The 21536-nt window shown below is 43.6% G+C and overlaps 1 protein-coding gene across 4 annotated transcripts in view; it reads right to left on the reverse strand.

Moving 5' to 3' along the window:
* Positions 1-21536, reverse strand: part of adgrb1a (adhesion G protein-coupled receptor B1a) — a 183808-nt gene that overhangs the window by 37274 nt on the left and 124998 nt on the right. For all 4 annotated transcript variants that reach the window (XM_068323815.1, XM_068323816.1, XM_068323813.1 and 1 more), the window contains exon 17: positions 8268-8394. In XM_068323815.1, coding sequence (XP_068179916.1) covers positions 8268-8394 — 127 coding nt within the window. The remainder of the gene's footprint in view (positions 1-8267; positions 8395-21536) is intronic.

The raw sequence follows: 21536 nt of genomic DNA on the forward strand, positions 1-21536 counted from the left end.
CAGGTGAGGGACATGTGTAATGATCCATATTGTTCAGTAGCTACAGTGATCTTCTCACTAGTAGACATGATGGCTACAGTAAGTACAGTAATCCATCCAAGCACGGCTAGACTGGAAAAAAAACTAAATCTCTTTCTCATGACTTCTGTGAAGGTAAGAATTTTGTGCGCATGCCTGTTAGAATGAGACAGATACCAGTTGATGGAGTTTTTTGGACATGGGAGCGAAATTTTGAAGTGGACCTAGATTAAAAAGAGAAATAAATGAATAGAAAAATTCAGACCTGAGGTTATTTGAATGTGTCTTTGCCTATCTCCTTCATGGCATGGATAGCTTCAAAAGTATGTTACGAATTCAAAATGTAATGAGAATGGAGACACAGAGGTTTGAGGTCGAGGGCCAGAGAGAGCTGACTGGTGGAAAGAAGGTAGAGTGTTCACGGCAATGAGTGTAGATGTTAGCGTTAGCATGACAACTTTACAGACTGACTCTGAACCCCAGAGAAACGCCAGCAGCTTGGAGCAGGAACACAAATAACTTCACTATAGAGTTACAGAAAGAGATTACCGTATTCAGCTCGACTAAACACACACACACACACACACACACACACACACACACACACACACACACACACACACACACACACACACACACACACACACACGATGTACATATGGCATCTGTGCCACAGGACAAAGCAAACGACTAGCTTCTACTTCCAAGTCTAACTGATCCTTGAGTGACAAAACATCTTGTCTGGTTGGACACCTGAGCCAATGCAGCACCATCAACCTCCACTTTTCAAAATGTTAAAAATGTTAGCCATGCAATAACAGTTTTCACCCCTAACCTTAAAAATGGAACAAAAAAAGAGAATTTCTGTTGTAGAGACACAACTAAACCAATCAATCCCAAGTTATTGCAATGCCTCTAAAAAATTAAATCAAAACAAAACAAAAAGACTCCTATCCACTAAATTATAATAGCAAACAATTCAATAGTACAACCGTAAACATAGATTTGACGGTTGGTGGTGAATCACCTGTACACCTCACCATTTTCGTTCTGTTTGGTGAGCGCTACCTATGCCACAACTGAATCAACCAGAATAAAACGTCTCGTGTGTTATTTGGAAAAAAAGGAAAAGACACAGGTGACTCCTTTTAATGGAATGTAATTTACATTATTCCATTTGAACTAACTAACAAAGATATAGCATTCCTTGAGATGGCTGTGGAAACCTTGAATATTTAGTACAACTTTATTAACACGTTCAAGAGAAGGACCATAAGATGAGTGGACGTCTTCTGGTGAGTCGGTTACCGCTGGGCAGGTATTTTTGTCTCACATGCCCATCCCTCATGTTACCATGGTGACCACTTCAGTGTGAACATTATTCCACACCACAGGTATTTTGGTCACGAGGGAAAGTTATTATAAGAAGAATCACATTTTAACGTGAGGATGGCTGACGTGGAAAGGGCGTTAGTCTACCTCTGCTCCTCATCACAACTGGTCTGTAGTGATGAGAGTCAGAGGGAAAGGTGGGGGACTGTTTAATAAAATAAGCTTCACAATCATGGGGGGACAGATGGACTTGGGAAACCTGGACAAAAGGGAGATTCACCCCCCACACCCCCCTCCAGCAAGGGATAATTGGCTGAGTTTATAGCCTGTCTTATCTCCAGGTTTGATGTGTGTGCTGGGGCCAAGTTAATTAAATCCCTCTGATTAATCTGTCCTGCATTAACTTCTTTCTCTTAAAGCAAATGGGAGAGGAAGAGGATTATAAGTGCAGCGGCACAGAAAAACCATCTGTGAGATGGACAAACTTCTACCTTCTCCTTGATCAGTGGCATCAGCTGGATCTCTCTTGATTTCTATTTTATTTTCATTTAATCCAATTCATTCACTGTGCAGTACCGCTGTGTTTGATGCATGTTATGTCTGTAAAGCTAAAACATTATGTTTTGAAACTGAGCTGTGATCATCATTAATATTGAGGAATTGTGATGGATATTTTTAATCACCAGAAATGTTTTCCACGGGAACCACGTGAGTTATGGTGGCAATGTGTTAAACATGCAATCAGAATCTGACAGAATGCTACAAGTTGAAAGAATGCATTAAATACTACGAAAAGGGATGGAAACAGAAAAACAGTCTTGGCTGAGTCTTTAAAAAAATCATACAAAATCATACAAAAATTCAGTATGGTTAGGTCAGGAAATATGTTTGTGCAGAGCACAGTAAGTTGTAGAAAATAAATGACAGCTATAAGAGGTCAAAAATAAGTGTTAAATAAAAAATATGAAGATTAAGTATTTTTATATGATCTGTCCATGCCTGTGTGGGTTCTCTCTGGCTTCTCCCACCTCCAATACATACAGTTCAGGTAAATTTATCACACCAAAATTGTCCACAGGTGTGAATGTGTGTATGAATGGTTGTTTGTTTCACAGGTGAACCCACATTGAGCTGGCGTCTTATCCAGGGTGTACCCTGCCCTCCGCCCATAGTCCACTGGGATTAGCTCCAGCAGACCTGTGACCCAAAAGGCAAATAAGCACCCGGAGATGAGATGACTGCAATCGTCTCGTCCACAATAACACCGATAGGTTTTTCTCTATAGCAGTCTTTTTGATCAGCTGTATTCACCCAATGAACAAATGATTATAGCAACAAACAACAAACCAATGGGAGTCTAGTTCACATCACACAATTTTAAATCAAACCAAATATTATGTGTAGTGCAAAATTATCAACAACAAATACAACCACTTCCTAGTACTTTCTGACTTTGTTCTGAATGTAAATCTGTGATGTTTCCTACAGCTTTACTCTGACAGTTACCTTATTTAAAACAGCCAGCCTCACTCCTTATTTATAACCAACTCCATTTAAATTTGCTCTTGAAACACTGTCTGTCGTCTAGCAACAACATTTTCATCAATTCGTCACCAAGTAGAAAAGTACTTTCTGGCGGTAACTGAACACAGCTAAACTGAAAAGACAATCTCAGGTCTGACTATCCTGTGAGTCAGGCCAGCTGTTTATTTCCTGGTACTTTGTAGGAGTGTCCTTGTGTCATGCCTTCCCTTTTTCTCTTGAGTTTTCCTTCTCTGTGATTGGTTCCATTCCCATAAAGAATCAACTGGACTTGCTTTAGGTTGGTGGAAGACATTTCACCTCTCGCCCAAGAGGTGTCTTCAGTTCTAAGTGGTAGTGAGTCCAGACACTAACACTCCTGTTGGAGCAGAAAATGAGTTCAATAAAGGTTGTTGCTCATTATTATTTATGAGTTTATAATTTACATAATGCATCAGATTTGTATTCAGATTAAATTGTTTGTTTGTTGGTTTAAACATTGACTCTAACTGGATGTTTCCTTCATTTCTTCATTTCATCTGACTTGCAAAAATTGAGTTGCCCCTTCATATGAACCACTGACCTTTATTGGCCTGCAGGCGTCAGCCATCACTATTACTGTCAACTCTTAAATATGGGCTGATTGGACAAAAAGGTACATCATATCTACAGGCTCTTATCTGCAAATTTAAACTGAAGACAAGACTTGAATGATCATGAATGCCCTTTCCCCCACAGAGTGTCTCACACTAGTGGTTCACTGGACTCTGGTTGGAGACTTTTGACTTTAACTGCAGATGACTTTTTTTCCCCCAAAGCCTGCAGCAAAACTGCGTGAAGCCAAACAGACATAAGAGGCAACAAGAGAGCAAATAGGAGATTAACAAGAGGCAGAGCTAAAATGAAACTGCATGACAACATGAAAATTGGTGAAATGAGAAGACTAAGTGGTGGTGAGGAGAGGAAGAGCAGAGCGAGAGGGGACAGAGAGAAGATGAGATTGGCTGTTTGTCATGCTGGAGCTGTAGGAGACGAGCTGCAGACAGCGTGGCTGGACCAATCACAGGCTACTATGTGTTGCAGTTGGATTAATTAACATGATAAGCGTGGCCATCTCACCACATCACAGGATGTGTGTAGAGGAGCAGCAGAAACAGAAGAGAGGCCTTTTCCAACATTCCTGGTAAAAGGAGTCAAATAACGAAGCTTCCCTGATTGAGCCCCAGGCAGCAGCAGGCCGGGGGTGTGACCGTCACACTAAAGGGTAAGGCAGGGGCATTAGTGCTGCTGTGTCTTTAAACACATTATCATTTACATGACTTACGTCATTAATTATGCACAGGTAAAGTCTGCATGTTCACTGGTTGATAAAAACATGTTGTTTTCCATATTTTAGGAGGCTCTGAAGCTTTTTTACGAGGTTAGCTCAGTCCACTAGGTCTTGGGCTGTGAACTGACAGTGTAGAGGTGCCAGCTCACCTCCTGAGCACTGCTGAGGTGCCCTTGAGCAAAGCAAGAGAATTTTGTCAATAATCATATAATACTTTTGATAATCAATAATCAATAATTATTATTGTATTATATGTCAATAATCATATAATACTTTTGATAATCTAAAAAAAACTTTCAAAATACAATTGTGTGCAATAAGTGGTATAAATTAATTCTCAGCATATTATAATGAAAAACAAACATATCAACAAACATGTTTGTCCTAAAATATTCAGCATAAAATATTTCATATTTAAATTGTGTGTACAATAGTCAAATGCACCAAAACATAAACTTCACTTTAGTTTGAAAGTAATAAATAAAACTGAAGTTGCGCTGTTCCTTTACAAAACAGGGAATGCTGTCTTGCAGAAATATTTCCCTGATGGGATTTCATATCTGTTCAGCTCTCTAAGCTGTTTGAGGCTATCTTCCTCCACCGTTTGGACTGACATCATACCTTTTACCAAAGACGTGGTGACTACTTCAGCGATGTCTGTCCAGCATTTGCTTCTGTTGTCATGATCAGTTAATCTAATCAAACACGCAGAAATGTCATTTTGAACGGGCATGCTTTGCTATGGCTAGCATTAGCTCCTTTATGCTGTGCGCTGCTTAAGCGTACATGAAGCACATGATGTGTATTCAAGTTTTAACTTTATTAATATTTGTACTAATATTATAGTGAGTGATATAATGAGGTTCCCCCCTAGCAGGGCACCATATCACAAGTGTCACAAGGCTCCATTCTCTCAATCAACCCATCTGGTGAAAGTTGGGAACTTCCAGGGTAAGACCCAACCCGGACCTGCTGGTGGACCCAGAACTAAACCAGAGGTTCACCAGAAGCAAAGGGATCACGTCCGTCCTCCTCAGCATGTTGGGATGTGTCAGTGTTCATCACCAAAACAATGACTGCTAAAATGACTCTTGTCCGATAGAATGGATGGATGGAGGAAGAGACAGATTTCTGAGGAAAAGTGAAATATGTCCCCATTCTCTGGAGCCTCGTCTGCAGCGAGGACAAGCACCCCAATAATGAACACACTCTGTCCCCAGGATAATCATACTTGTTTATCTACTAACTTTATCAGCAAGAGTCTTCAAAATTTATTTTGTGCAGTTTTTTAATGTCACTAAATGTTCGCTATCTGAAGATAATGTGATACTATGAGGAACACACATGTATATAACACTCTAGGCTGGGACTGACTGAACACTCAGGTCGTCATCAATCTGGGCATTAGATCATTCAGTAATAATGAATATTTACTGGATCTTTAGTCTGTAATACATCAGAAGGACAGACAACAAAAGATAAATGAGTTATCAAATCAAAAATAAATGCCATTAATACAACCACTAGCCGTTGAACGACACATAATTTTGCTTTGCTCCATATCAGCAGTTTAATTTCTAATTTTCCTCTTGATTAATGTGTGATTATTTGATCAATATTCAATCTATAAAACTCAATACCTAACCCATAAACAGGGGCGTTATCAATCAATTTGACAATATGTTCACGAAAAAACAACTTCCCCCGTCCTGCAGCGACTAAAGCACAACAACTCTTACAGTGTTCACCACTGAGCTGCTGGCTTCGTTCATAGTCAGAGAGTAGAGACCAGTAGAGACCAGTAGACACTAGTAGAGACCAGTAGACACCAGTAGACACCAGTAGACACCAGTAGAGACCAGTAGACACCAGTAGAGACCAGTAGACACTAGTAGAGACCAGTAGACACCAGTAGACACCAGTAGAGACCAGTAGACACTAGTAGAGACCAGTAGACACTAGTGGAGAATAGTAGAGACCAGTCAGCACACGATAGCAGGCATGGAAACAACTCCCAACAAGTAGATCATTTTTTAGAGAACTGAAACCACAAAGGTTTAGATTCTAATTTCATGACTTCCCCTTCATGTATTGTGAAAAATAGATTACATTCTATTCTCACCCGCCTACTCTGTGACTCTAAAGACGACAAAATAATCATTCAAGCACTGAGAACTTCCAGCGTGAGGACACCTGGAGGAACCTCCAGAGGACACCTGGAGGAACCTCCAGAGGACACCTGGAGGAACCTCCAGAGGACACGTGGAGGAACCTCCAGAGGACACCTGGAGGAACCTCCAGAGGACACCTGGAGGAACCTCCAGAGGACACCTGGAGGAACCTCCAGAGGACACGTAGAGGAACCTCCAGAGGACACCTGGAGGAACCTCCAGAGGACACCTGGAGGAACCTCCAGAGGACACGTAGAGGAACCTCCAGAGGACACCTGGAGGAACCTCCAGAGGACACCTGGAGGAACCTCCAGAGGACACGTAGAGGAACCTCCAGAGGACACCTGGAGGAACCTCCAGAGGACACCTGGAGGAACCTCCAGAGGACACCTGGAGGAACCTCCAGAGGACACCTGGAGGAACCTCCAGAGGACACCTGGAGGAACCTCCAGAGGACACCTGGAGGAACCTCCAGAGGACACCTGGAGGAACCTCCAGAGGACACCTGGAGGAACCTCCAGAGGACACCTGGAGGAACCTCCAGAGGACATGTAACGGTGCAGTTTTCTTCAATCAGCACCAGCGACAACTTGAACCGCCCCACTGGAACGTGTTTCCTGCTGCCCTGGCTGACCCCCCCTCATTGGCAGCAGGTTGATCACCATGCTGTCTCCCATGTCTCCAATGCCTCGATGCACAGCGTTACCAAGGCAACTGGTGAATAAACTGCTTGAGAAGCAGTTTCCAGTCTAATAATATCTCATCACACTTGATGAGTGGATTCCCAGAGAAGCGGGGGCCGTTTGGGTCCCTGGGTGAGGACCGGCCCCCGTCAGGCTGCTGTGTCCAGCTGCTGCAGCTGCAGAAGGCCGTGAGTGTCCCCCCCTGAACACCCCCTCACATTACTGGATTGTCATGCAGCACCTTCCCCATGGGGCCTTGTAACCATGGCGACAGCTAAATGTATGCTAATGAGGCTGACAATTGTTGGTGTTGACTGGAGACGGACAGGTGGTGGGGGGGACGCAGGTACGATCATGATTCATGACGACCGTTCCCACTCACAGCGTCATGTGTGTGTGTCAGCACCCATCAACACACACACGTTCACACACACGTTCACACACACACGATCACACACACACGTTCACACACACGTTCACACACACACGTTCACACACACACGTTCACACACACACGTTCACACACGTTCACACACACGTTCACACACACACGTTCACACACACACGTTCACACACACACGTTCACACACACACGTTCACACACACGTTCACACACACACGTTCACACACACACGTTCACACACACGTTCACACACACACGTTCACACATAGCTGCCCTTCCTGTGTGCACCCCCCCCTACAACACACAAACCTCCTGTAGGGGCACATTAAAATAAATAAGAACCCCCCACCACACACACACAGACACACACACACACACACACAGACACACACACACACACACACACAGACACACAGACACACACACATACACACACAGACACACACACACACACAGACACACACAGACACACACACACACACACACACACACAGACACACACACACAGACACACACACATACACACAGTCACACACACACACACACACACACACACATACACACACACACACACACACACACACACACACACACACACACACACACACACACACACACACACACACACACACAGTCCGTTTCCTCAAGATTAACATAATGACTTTGGTACATTGCTTTGGCATGGGGGGGGGTAATGACGCCCTTAGCAGAAGGGGATGAAAGAACAGCTGACGGTTCGCGTTAAACCCTCAAAAACACGCGTGTCCGAGCCGCCAACCGCCACGGAGAGGAGGGGAACACACACTCACCATCTCGGGGTTGAGCCGCGCTAAGATGGCGAAGGAGGACAGCCGCTCACACACGCATCTGGTTCTGGACGAGTCGACGAGCACGGCTCTGCAGCCCCTGGTGGTCCAGGCGCCCAGCAGAGAGGAGCTGCGGGGACAAAAGCACAAACACAGCCCAACGCTGCGGTGAATGAAGGCGGTTAACGCAGACCAGAGGTTCAGCCCCGCCGCGGTCCACCGGCCGTCTGATCCGCTTCACATCTCCGCTGCAGAGGAGCGCAGAGACGCGGTGGAGAGGAGCCGAGAGGCGGCGGGCTGCGGGCTCAGCCTGGACCCCAACATCTTATTATTATTATAATATTATAAAATATTAGTTATTATCATTTCTACCAGGATTATTATTTTTATTATTATTATATTATTATTACTACTATTGTTATTGTTTTTATATTATTATTATTATTATTATTATTACAGTATTATTATTATTATTATTACAATCATCATTATTTTTATTAGCCATAATATCTACCCAAAGTAAAAACTGCAAATTAATTACAAAGGTATTATTTGTCTTCTCATAACGGTCCATGTTTCATCCCCATGTGACCCTATCTACATGTGATGGGTTAGACCAGAGCTCATAACGGGATGATGGATGCTGGGGTTGGAGCGCCACAATCGCACTAACCTCCACTGATTAACAACACTTATCTAAATAAAATAATTCAACTGACACGTATGTCCTATGTGGGAGTTACGTGTCCATGGAGGTGGTCCAACCTCCTGACAACTGTTCAAAAAAACTAAAGGTGTCAGTAAAACCATAAACAATGGATGCATTCCAATTGTAGTTGTCAGTTGCGAGCTGTATAGTATTTTGCTGGCTCATTGAGACACTTTAGGAAAAAACAACTTTCATTTGTGGCTTTCAAAACACCTGTTCTATTATGACACTCAAAAATGTCAGTGAAAAATATTACATTCTGAATGGAGCACTTGGAAAAAAATGGAAAGTATCAAAGAGTTTTGGAAATAAGGTATAGTTTGATGTTTTTGAAATTAGAAAACAAAACCATTGTTAGATTCAACAGAAACTGATAATTATATGAGCAAACAGTGGGAGCATTCACTTGTTCGGTGCAATGAACGATCACACAGCGTGTGGGGGTCCCCAGGAGGAATTCTACCAGGAGATGTGCTTTCCTGTATTCTGATACATCCATTCTGATACATCTAGTTAGGGCCGGGTCACAACACTCAGCAGGGATGCCCATACTTCCCTCTCCCCAGACACCTCCCCCAGGGGAGGGGGGGGGCATCCGGAACAGATGCCCGAGCCACCTCAGCTGGCTCCCCTCGAGGTGGAGGAGCAGCGGCTCTACTCCGAGCTCCTCCCCAGTGACTGAGCTCCTCACCCTATCTCTAAGGGTGCGCCCAGCCACCCTAAGGAGGAAACTCATTTCAGCCACTTGTATCCGGGATCTGGTCCTTTCGGTCACGACCCAAAGCTCCTGACCGTAGGTGAGAGTAGGATCGTAGATTGACCGGTAAATCCAGAGCTTCGTCCTACGACTCAGCTCCTTCTTCACCACCACAGACCTACAGCGACTGCATCACTGCAGAAGCTGCACCGATCCGTCTGTCAGTCTCACGTTCCATCCTTCCCTCACTCGTGAACAAGACCCCAAGATACTTAAACTCCTCCACTTGGGGCAAAGACTCTCCACCGACCTGAAGAGATGAGACCACCCTAAAACGGTTGAGAACCATGACCTCAGATTTAGAGGTGCTGATCTGATGACCTTGAATTCCAGTTACACGACTAAAAGTTTGATTTGGAACAATGTCAGTGTGATGGTGATTGACTGTAATGGTGGTCAGTAGCAGCAGCTCTGTTTGGATCTGATTTCATTTGCTGACAATAAGCAAGCAGAATGAATTTAATAATGAACTGCCAGTGCACAGAAATAATGACTATGTTGATTAATTTGTTCAGCTCTTACCCAGACTACATGATTCAATGCTTTGATGATTATTCTTTCTTAATGGTGCTTGATATTGATAGACAAAAAGTTTTAGGTAAAATGATGTATGGACAGACGGATGCATGGACAGATGGATGTATGGACAGATGGATGCATGGACAGATGGATGTATGGACAGATGGATAGACGGATAGATAGATAATTTTACTGATTCCCAAATGGAGATATTAAAATGCTATGGACATTTTTTCCACTCCAAACACACAACCGGCTCAACATATAATACAATAGTAATAATAAACTACCGACTCTTGGTGTTAAATGAAATGCTCATTATAATAACACACAGCTGGAGGAATAAAATATTTCCTAAATCAGTGGAGCCCCTTGGCCTCACTGAATGAGCTTTAAGTTCACTCAGGATACCGTGGAGTGGGTGGTTCTTGAGGAAAGGACAGTTAGTACTTTGGTCCCCATCCTTTTGTCCATAGTCGTGTCCTCAGAGTCCAGATTCAGGCAGAACACTGAGTCAGCCTTTTGAACCAGTTTTTTCATCTTGTTCATGTGTTCCACAATGATGCTAGCCTTCAACAAAGAACACCAGAGACCAACACATTGACCACAATACTTCGATAAAACACATTGAAGAGTTTCCTGTTTTCATCCAAAGATTTTATCTTCCTTAAGAAAAACAATCTGGTCTGAGCTTTTTTAAACACAGCATCACTGTTCTTCCTCCAGGTAACTGTTGTCCAGATGTACTCCTAAATGTTTGGTTCCACCATTCCAGTTGGCTGATATTCAATGACCACTGACTGACCGTTTTTCGAAAGCAGTTATTAACTCCAGTGTTTTCACCACATTGAGCTGTAATTCGTCAGCATCACACCAACCAACAAAAGAGCTAATTTCCTCTTTATCATCTCTGTCGGGCCCAGGGATGCTGTGTCATCTGCAATTTTTTTCAAACAACAAGAAGGACGATTGTGCCTGTAGTCGGCCGTGTACAACGTGAATAAAAAGGGTGATAAAACAGTTCCTTGCGGAGCTCCTGTTCTAGTTAAAATTAAGTCTGAACATTTTTCACCAAGTTTGACAAACTAGGGATGATTTACAGGGTAGTCTAAAACCCAGGCCATAGTGGTGTTGTGAAACTTAAAACTCAGTGAGTTATTGGCTAAAATATGTGGTTGTTCTTAGAGGTGTTGGTAGACTGTATGGAGCATACACACTATAGCATCATCCACGCTCAGCCCGCTTCTACAAGCAGATGGCAGTTGGTCCTGGAAAGAAGCCACTTGTTTCCTCACCTGGCAGAGGACCCCCCCCTGGAAACATGTCCTGATATGTGACGTCAGTGCAACGGGTCTCAGATTGGACAAGGTGCCACCAGCATTTGCCTCCTTTGGAATAGACACTAAGCAAGACGTTTTCTACACAGCAGGGATCCCAGCACCTGACAGACAGCCTGAATATAGATGCAACACAGACCAAGTTCCTCAGCACAGACTTTGGGGGGGGGGGAGGGGGCAGACGAACACCAGCCGGCCCCACTGACCGATTGAGCTTCAGACGCTGAAGATGCTGCTGAACATCACTGACATCAAAAACCATTTCAGGACAAGTTTTCCATATTCCAAATAAAAGAAGACAACAATGGTGTTCAGGAGAGAAATCACGTTCACTAAACAGAGCAAAGAATTGGTTCATTTCATTAGCATTCATCTCACTCTGTAAACCTGTTATTTAAATCATGTATGAGTCTGACTCAGACTTTAGAAGTATATACCCTTCATGAGTGCACAGTATGTCAGGTTCTACCACTGCTGTGCTAATGGAGAGCCAGCTATATGGTCTGTCACATACTAGCTCTTATTCATCAGCTGCCCTTCTGCTGGACTTCTCAGAACTTCCTTCAGCTTCCATAATGCAAACTATATTTATTGTGTTCACCGTCAGCATCTTATCATGTTGTAACCCTGTTAAAATTGATCTATTTCAATTAATTCCTGAATTAAATAAGTTAGATAATCCTTATCAGTTAATAACTATAAATATAATAATATTTAAGGGTAAAAAGGTTAAAATATTAATAAACATAAATATAATATTAAAAGTTAAAAACATTCTTTATGTGAAGAGAAATGTTATGTTCATTTGTGAACTACTCTGCTTAAGTGAAATATGTGTTGATGTTTTAAATATGTATTTGTTATATTTGAGTTTTGGGGAACGACCGCATTACATCCTGGGTCAAAGGACACGGGGGCGAGCGAGTGAGGGAGTGCCAATTTAATGAGGGGAGAAACGCACGACCAGGTGTGTATGTTCAGTGTGTGATTGGTATGTGCTTGGGGTGTCGTTAGTGGTTAGTTGGTGTGTGGTGAGTGACTAGTGGGAGTGAGGAGGTTTTGTTTGTAAAAGTTATTTAATGCATGAGTTCAACCCGAACTCTTGAAAGAAGACAAACGTGGACAAGTTTTATAAGCGTGAGTGGATTACTTTACGCCGAAACTGAAACCCGTGAACTTAGTTGCTAGCTCAGTAACAGATGCAGACACACAGACTTTGTGAGCAAGCTAGCAACTAGCCACCTTGAGGAGCAAAGTCTGTGTAGAAGGACCACACCTGTCACCATCGCCTTCTCTACACCTGCCACCACCGTCTTCACCACACCTGCCACCATCACTTCCCTTACATCGGCCACCATTGTTCCCTCTGTTTCTGTCTGGGACCCTGTGCCTCAGAGAAACCCAACTCTAAAGGAAGGTACCTCTTTCTCTTTTTCATTTTCTTTTACCTGAAGGGTGAAGCAGCCATTTGTTTGAGGCTACACCGCACACAAGCGACGTTCGGGCCTGCAACGGTTGCATTATTTGATTGAACTTGAACTGCCTTTAATGCTGTTTTGTTTTGTTATATTGGGCCCTTATTTTGTTAATGTGATTATATATTGCCTATTGAGCTGTGCTTTTTGTTGTTTGATATTGAAGTATATGATTTTCTACCTTAAGTAAATATTCTTATTTCTATAAAACAGTTGTGTTTCTTGATCGAGGTATCAATTTAAGTTTAAATCAAATAATTACATTAAAGTTAAGATTAAGGGTTAAAATTAAGCGAAGCCTAACAAATATACTATAGAAACCCATCTTAAATAAAGAACACAGGTTAGCCACCTCTCGCTAATAGAGAAACCACTCTAGAGGGGCGCTACAATGTATAAACTACTGTTTTTGTTGGATAGAAGCACACCATAAAGTTTTCAGTTTTGTTTCCTTCAGCTGAAGTTAATTCTGTGGTTTTCATCCATGGTTATAGGTTTCCTGCCTAGATTGTTGAATGCGACCTACAGTTATGTAGGCTTTCTTCCACCACTTTCAAAAACCTAAAATGCTGCTTCCAAACTCACCCCAAACCACATTTCAACACTGATTTAAAAGCCTTACTTCACCTTCAATATTTTACACAAGCCCCAGCCCCCAGCCCTCGGTGCGCTCTAAGATCCACCTGTAGTTGATCTAAGTAGAGCCTGACTTGTGATGAATGGTGATTGGTCTTTTGAGTCCAGAATGATTTACCTGATATCAAGTCTATTACTGCTTATAAGACCTTCATAAACATTCTTTCAAAAGGACATATTTTATCATGTTTATTACCCCTGCCATAGATGTGATGCAAACTCTAGTTTCATCAAACAAACACATGCATATATGTTAGTATGTACATGCCACTGTAACACACACAAACACACATGAGGGGCCCGTCAGCATGCAGTGGTAGGTCAAGTGGCAGGCAGCTTCTTCATAGTGCGCCCAAATGACAAACTTGTAAAAGGGGACGGTGCTTTGCTCAAGGACTCCTTGGCAGGGCTCCACAGATCAGCTGACACCTCCCACTGTTTTTTGGGCGGGAGCAGGAATCGAGCTGCCGATCTTGGAACGTTGGACGACCTGTTATACCGCTCCAAGAGGGAGTTTGTCCATAAAGTTGCACATGATCAATACAAACCTACATTCAGCTGAAGTCCAGAGTTCTGGAACCTTCACACAGAAGAACAATACCCCAGCATGAGGAAATATGCTACCTCCCTGATGGCATTATTCGGCTCCACTTATTTATCTGTCAGCCTTTTACCACATGAAGACCATTAAGTAGCGTTCTGCTTTGACTGGTGATCATTTGAAGTGTGCTTGAGGCTGTCAGATGTTGCTGTCTGACCAGATCGTTTTGGTCATGTTATAAGTAGCTTGCATGCTGCAAAAGTGTGAGTACCCCTGCTGTAGGGTAGAACCCTCTCCCCCCCAACTGAAAAGCATAATTGACATCAATGACAGTGCATAAGTTAATTAAACTGGAAATGTCATTTTATCTTTTTAAACGACAGTATGCACCCTTAAAGTGCTTGAATAGGGAACGCACTTCTGTGACTACACACTGAAGAGTCCACTTCCAAAAATTAGAACTGACACATGGCACTCTGTCAGATGAAGTGTGATGTTTACAGGGCATTCATACGTGTTCTGTACTCCAAACTGCTGGTGGGTTGGTTGGAATATGAGTTGGACTGGATTTGCATGCTTTGAATCTAAATTAGATTGAATGTGTGGCCTTTTCCTTTTAAAAAGCATTTGTAAACAAACATGTCGCTGCCCAGCAAATGTCACCTCTTCTTCTGTAATTGTACTGCAGTGATTGATGAAAACTCCATTGTGGTCAGCTTCAACCTGTTTGATCAACTGAGACAGCTCCTGAACGCCAGCACTCTGCACACCAACGGAGACAGCATGGTTGATTTGTATTGGACATGAGGTGATAAGGGGCGGCACGATGGCGCAGTAGGTTCCAGGTACAGCAAGGCGGCTCCCGGTTTGAGCCCTACTCTGTGCGGAATTTGTTCTCCCCGTGTCAACATGGGTTCTCTCTGGGTTCTCCGGCTTCCTCCCACCTCTGAAAACATTCACTTCAGATGAATCGGTCAGTTCCAAATTATCAGTAGGTGTAAGTGTGTGTTGGTTTTTCATGTGGCTCAGCGGTGCACTGGCATTGGCCCCGGAGTGTCCGCCTGCCTCTTACCTGTAAGTCCGCTGAAATAGGCTCCAGTAACCCCATGAACCGCAAAAGCAAAAACAGCTGTTAAGAAGATGAATGAATGACACCAGGTCTCAGGTGGAGGGCCAGACAAAGAATGGTTCAGGTCCCATGAAAAACAAGAAGAGAGAAAAGTGACCCTGCACAGAGGAAGCCCGGGGCCCATGTCTGGAACCAGGCCTCAACAGAGGGCCCATCAGTGGGCACCTGGTGGCCAGGTCTGCCACGGGTCCCGGCCGGGCTCAGCCCGAAAAGGTAACGTGGACTCTTCCCTCCCCTATGGGTGGCAGTGACGACAGGGGGTCACGACGGACCAGACCGCGGTGGCAGAATCTGGTTTTCGGGACGTGGAATGTCACCTCACTGGTGGGGAAGGAGGCGTAGCTTGTGTTGGAGGTGGAGCATTACCAGTTGGATCTGGGGGGGCTTACCTCCATGCCTAGCCTCGGTTCTGGATCAAACCTCCTGGATAGGGGTTGGACCTTGTTTTACTCCGGAGTTGCTTCAGGCATGAGGCGCAGGGCGGGTGTGGGGATACTCACAAGCCCCCGGCTGAGCGCTGCTGTGTTGGAGTTTACCCCGGTGGATGAGAGGGTCGCTTCCCTACGCCTTAAGGCTGTGGGCGGGGGGGAACTCTGACTGTTGTTTGTGCATATGCACCAAATATCAGTTCAGAGTATTCGGCCTTCTTGGGATCCCTGCAGGGGACTCCATTGTTCTCCTGGGGGACTTCAATGCTCACGTCGGCAATGATGGAGACACTTGGAGGGGCGTGATTGGGAGGAATGGCCTCCCTGATCTGAACCCGAGCGGTGTTATGTTGTTGGACTTCTGTGCTAGTCATGGATTGTTCATAACTAACACCATGTTCCAACACAAGGATGCTCATAAGTGGACCTGGTACCAGAGCACTCTGGGTCGGAGGTCAATGACTGATCTTTTGATCGTGTCATGGTGAGTTGGGTCCGTCGGCGGAGGAAACCTTTGGATAGACCTGGTAAGCCCAAACGAGTAGTGCGGGTGAACTGGGAACGTCTGGAGGAGGACTTGGTCCGTGAGGCCTTCAACTCCCACCTCCAAAGGAGCTTCTCCTGCATCCCTGTGGAGGCTGGGGGCATTGAACCTGAATGGTCGATGTTCAAAGCTTCCATTGCTGAAGCTGCAGCTGACAGCTGTGGTCTCAAGGTCTTGGGTACCTCAAGGGGCGGTAACCCTCGACCACGTGGTGGACCCCGGTGGTCAGGGAAGCCGTCTGACTGAAGAAGGTGGCCTTCAGGGGCATGTTGTCCCTGGGGACTCCTGAAGCAGTTGCAGGGTACCGACGGGTCAAAAGGTCTGCAGCCTCGGCTGTGATGGAGGCAAAACAGAGGGTGTGGGAGGAGTTTGGAGAGACCATGGAGAAGGACTATCGGACGGCACCAAAGTTACTCTTGAAGATGGTCCGACACTGTTGACCTCGACTGAGGAGGTTGTTGGAATCCAACTACCCCAACTGACCCGTCCTCTGTTGCAGCGGCAGAGCTGGAGGATGATGGGGGATCAGAGTCAATCTCCCTGGGCGCGCGCACACACACACACACACACACACACACACACACACACACACTCAAAACAAACAATGCATGAAAGGGGGTGGAAAATAGGATCTTTTTTCTGACGGGTCTTAAGAAGCACTGACCTAAACAACAGAGTAAACCCCCTCCTGGAAACAACACTTCCTATTGGCTGTTACCCATTAGCTGGATAATGCAGCCTGCTACTATACTGTATTGAGAAATGTAACACTGAATTTAAGGTGTTGATTTGACCTCCAATCATCTGTGGGATGGGCAGGACAAAGTCTAAACTAGTGTGCCAGATACCCCAGAGGGGCAGAGCTGTTAGGGGCCTAAACCACATTAGGTAAGTGATTATTTTGCTGTGCCTGATGTGCATTTTTGCATGATCTCCACCCATCTTGTTTCTCCAATAAATGTATGAAATGCACTAGATATTTTTATCATGATTCTTTAAAATAACCACAAAGTCTGGAAAACATCAGTGCCAGGACGATTTAATGCACCCTTTGTGTATTATTGTGTAACGCAGCAGTCAGATACTATTCCAGGTTGGACTCACTCATCAGGACAACCGCCGCCTGAGGACTAGTCATATTAAGTTTTTACATACAGTATTTAGTTTAGCATTTGAAGTACGTATGATACAACATACTGCAAACAAAACCAATTAATAATGTCAGTGTGAGTGCGACCAAGAGGCAGAAAGGAGCTGCCAATGTGCATGTTATTGATTTTAGTAGATTAAAGCATGGTGGGGGTGTAGGGCCAGGCCGCCTCACAGTTCTTATCAACGTGACAAGGACGCCTCTTCAGGTTCCAATTTCTCTCACAAATATTAACTCATTAATCATAGCTGTTGTCCAAGATAGATTTTAATTTCGTATAGAATGTGTTACCGCTATACCCCCCAACCCCCACCCAAGCAAATAGATTAGATTTTTATCCTTGCTTTACCTCTGTCATTATCTCAGTGTTATTTCTTATACTTGTTGATGGTGGTGATATCTAACAGGTTACGAAGGTTAACATCACGAAAAATAAACAATAGTTTGAACTGCCAGATAATAAATAAACTGTACATTGACATCAATTTAACCATGGACTCAATGTACTTAAAGAATTCAGTAATATTGCCCAATTTAAAGTTGAGTACTGGAGATCGTTGGTTTGTGTTGTATAACCACTCATAATGTTACCTTTTGTATCTCAGTGCTTTAGGTGCAGGGCCAACATGCAACAGAACTTAAATATTAAAGTCGCTGAAAATCTAAAAATAAACAATAAGCTCAATTTAATGTGATGTTTTTATTGAAAATATTATACTCAAACATAATCCTAGCTGACCTTGTGCTCACCAGTGTACAGCAATCAATAAATGTGAGTGTTGGAGGTAGTTTGCTGGAGATTCATGTGACGAGACAAATGGTGTGAATGCATGGCCCGAGGTACAAGACTAGAAGAGAACAAGGGATGAGTTGAGATGAGCACAGCAAAATGCAATAAGAAAATACTGAAATATTGGATGGATTGTGGATTGATGTAATGAGGATATTAAATGTATATTGAATGAGAATAATCTATTCAGCTTCCTGGCAGCGACCTCTAGCAGCAGGAGTGCTTTTCTATTTATAAATACTAAATGCACAATAATGACAGAGATATTTTAATATCTTGATTATTTAAATTTTCCAACACACAATAACTCAGAATAACATTTGCATATGGAGCAATGCCTGTGAATTAGTTCAGGTGGACAAGGTAAGCTGCCTAACTGTCATCACTCCTCATCAACACACTCCCAGCTTGTCAATGTTCTTAAGAAACAACCATTTCTCCACATCCCCTCTCTGTCAGCGCTGTTCCTCCTATTTCCTATCGCGGCATATTTCTGTCACACTTTGAGCTGCACATCCTCTCCTGCATCCACCTGCTAGCTGTAGTTAGGGTGTTCCTGAAGGTTTCTCAGCATATCCATATATGCAGAGAGTGATGAGGTCTGAGCCAAACTGCTAAACTCAGACTATGTGCAGCAGTTCTGATATGAACATTAAATTGTCTAAATGAAGTTTACTGGTGAACAAATCTTGTCCTGGTGTCAAGTCCTATGGGAACCATTGAGCCTCGACAGTTTTGAATTAAGTCTACGTTCAAAAATCAAGAATTTTAAGTTTTCATACTACTTTTGACAACAGTAACTATCAGGTTCAAGGGTTTCAACTGAAGCCTATCCTCGCTGACGTAGGGCAGGAGGTGGGGTACACCCTGAACAAGACACCAGTATGTCACAGCGTCCCGGGAAAACAAACAGCCATTCAGGCTCACAAACAAAGCTAAGGACAATTAAGTGACAAATTCATCCACGTCACGTTTTTAGTGGTAGGAGAAGGTCAGAGGAACCGGAGAGAACCCACACAGACATCAATATGAACGGCACATAGAAAAGCCCCAGGTAGAATTGAAGCAAGGACCTTATTGCTGTGAGGCAACATTGTTACCCACTGCCCCACCGTGTTGCCCCACCCTTTATCTTTTTCCTTTTTTCCCTTGTTTTCTTTTTCTCTCTCCATCTTTTATTTGTTCTTCCCCCACATCACTATGTTCCAAGCCAAAGTTCTGCATTCACTAGTCAGACATCATGGATGTCCTGGTCACAGACCATATAAATGTTGGCATCTCTTTCATTCAGTTGATGCCTTACAATCATATTTTACTGTCTTAAAAATAAGAAAAACTAAGTAGAAAAACAAGATCAGAAAATTAGTTTGATCAATTTTTTGCTTTTAATCCTCTTCTATCATCTCATGCTTGTCCTTCAGACACTCTGAACTGCTCTCTGTTGTAAACGTCGGGCCGGGCGGTGGAGGGACGCTGTGAGCGACACTTTTAATTTTCCACAGGCTGCATCACTGTCCTATCAGTGATAGCAGGGGTAGCATTCTGCCAGAGAAGGGCTGTGAGTTGTCCAACACTCAGCAACTTTCACAGGGGAACAGGAGAGAATTTGTCAAGATTAAAAAAGTAAAAAAAATGCTGCCTTTGACTTTGAGAACATGGAACGTGGTGTGTGTAAAACATCCACCTACTGTAGGTGCTGTAGGATCTACATGTTGACTTGCAGGATTCTTTTTTTTTTTTTAAAGTTCAGAGATTGTGTTACAATTAAACAGACAACAACCCTAATCCCCCCATCCCAGGGTACACAACAAACACACACACAGACACACACACACACACACACACACACACACACACACACACACACACACACACACACACACACACACACACACACACTCACAACAACATTGTTCTGAATTGTAGAAAAGGACTCCAGGTGTTATGAAATGTTTTGGGGGATTCTTCCCTAGAATAAGTTTTCTAGGGGTAGAAAAGAATACACTTTTACCCAGGGAACAAAATATGGGGGATTAGCAGACTTCCATTGCCGTAGGATGAGTGTGATCAAGTTTCCAAGTAGGCCAAGTAGAAATGAGAACCTCTGTAGATGAAACACCTGAGACATTAGATAAGGTCTGCCACACGTAGGTGTTAAAGCCTCAAATAACTATCTAGAAATCTGACAGTGCTGGGCGGTACCAGAACATGTGTCCCATCGTCGTTCTACCCTGATGACATCCCAGTCAGTGTGGGTTAGTGTTTGGATAGATAACCAATCCCTACAGAATGAAGCATGTCTAATGCTGAATTTATCAGAGACAGAGATGAGGTATAAAGGACATCTAGGCTACCCTCCAAGGTCTGTGCCTAAAGATGGAGGCAGATGGCCCTGTTCTCAGGGGCATCTAGGCTTCTCTGCTGACGGCACTAGAGTTCACAATGATGGTGAATATCATAAAAGTTGCCCAAGTGTTGGGTCATGCTCCAGTGTTATATCAAGCAAATCCTTATCAGATATACTGAGATTGAAGTGTTTCTTGAATTGATGCTATATTCTGAGACGATGTTTTATCACAAAATCTGAAGAGTAGCAAATGTTTCAAGGAAAAGTGGGACATTCCCATGGCAACAGTGATACCCACTGTGCCACTGTGCTGCCCTAAGGTAGACCACTGCTTCAGATTGAAAAGTACATCTCACAAAGGACAATATTTACTCTGTCAAGTCTAAATGGGCAAAAATTATAATTACAATCCTGTGCTAAGATTGTCCACCTGGTAGCAAACATGTTTGATCAGGGGAGAGGAGATCAGAGAGGAGTTTCCAGTCCAGTCTTTGCAAAAATGTAATGGTCATAGCAAAGAAGGCTTATTGGGTGTTAGTCACTGCATTCTAGGGGGCTGTTGCCCTTCTTTGAAGAAGATCTTTCAAACCATGTCTATTACAAAAGTCAAAGTACATCATAATCATGTTGACACAAAATCCAATAGAGGAATCGCATTTCATTAAGTAATATGAAATGTAGGAATATAAGCAAAATATACGTGAATTAAACCAAACACTGACTGGACACAAGTTCCTCCCTCAACACGGAACATAAGACGCCTTTGACACACCACAGGTTTGTAAAAGCGTCTAAATCATTCATGGCTCTGAAACAGTTCAAATCCATTCTGATCCTTGTTTGACACATTCTTCTTAAAATGTCTTCTGCACCGCAGTCAGACCAACCTTCAACCTTTTTCCTGATTAGG

Source organism: Antennarius striatus, chromosome 9 (genome assembly GCF_040054535.1).
Source record: "Antennarius striatus isolate MH-2024 chromosome 9, ASM4005453v1, whole genome shotgun sequence".
Taxonomy (NCBI): domain Eukaryota; kingdom Metazoa; phylum Chordata; class Actinopteri; order Lophiiformes; family Antennariidae; genus Antennarius; species Antennarius striatus.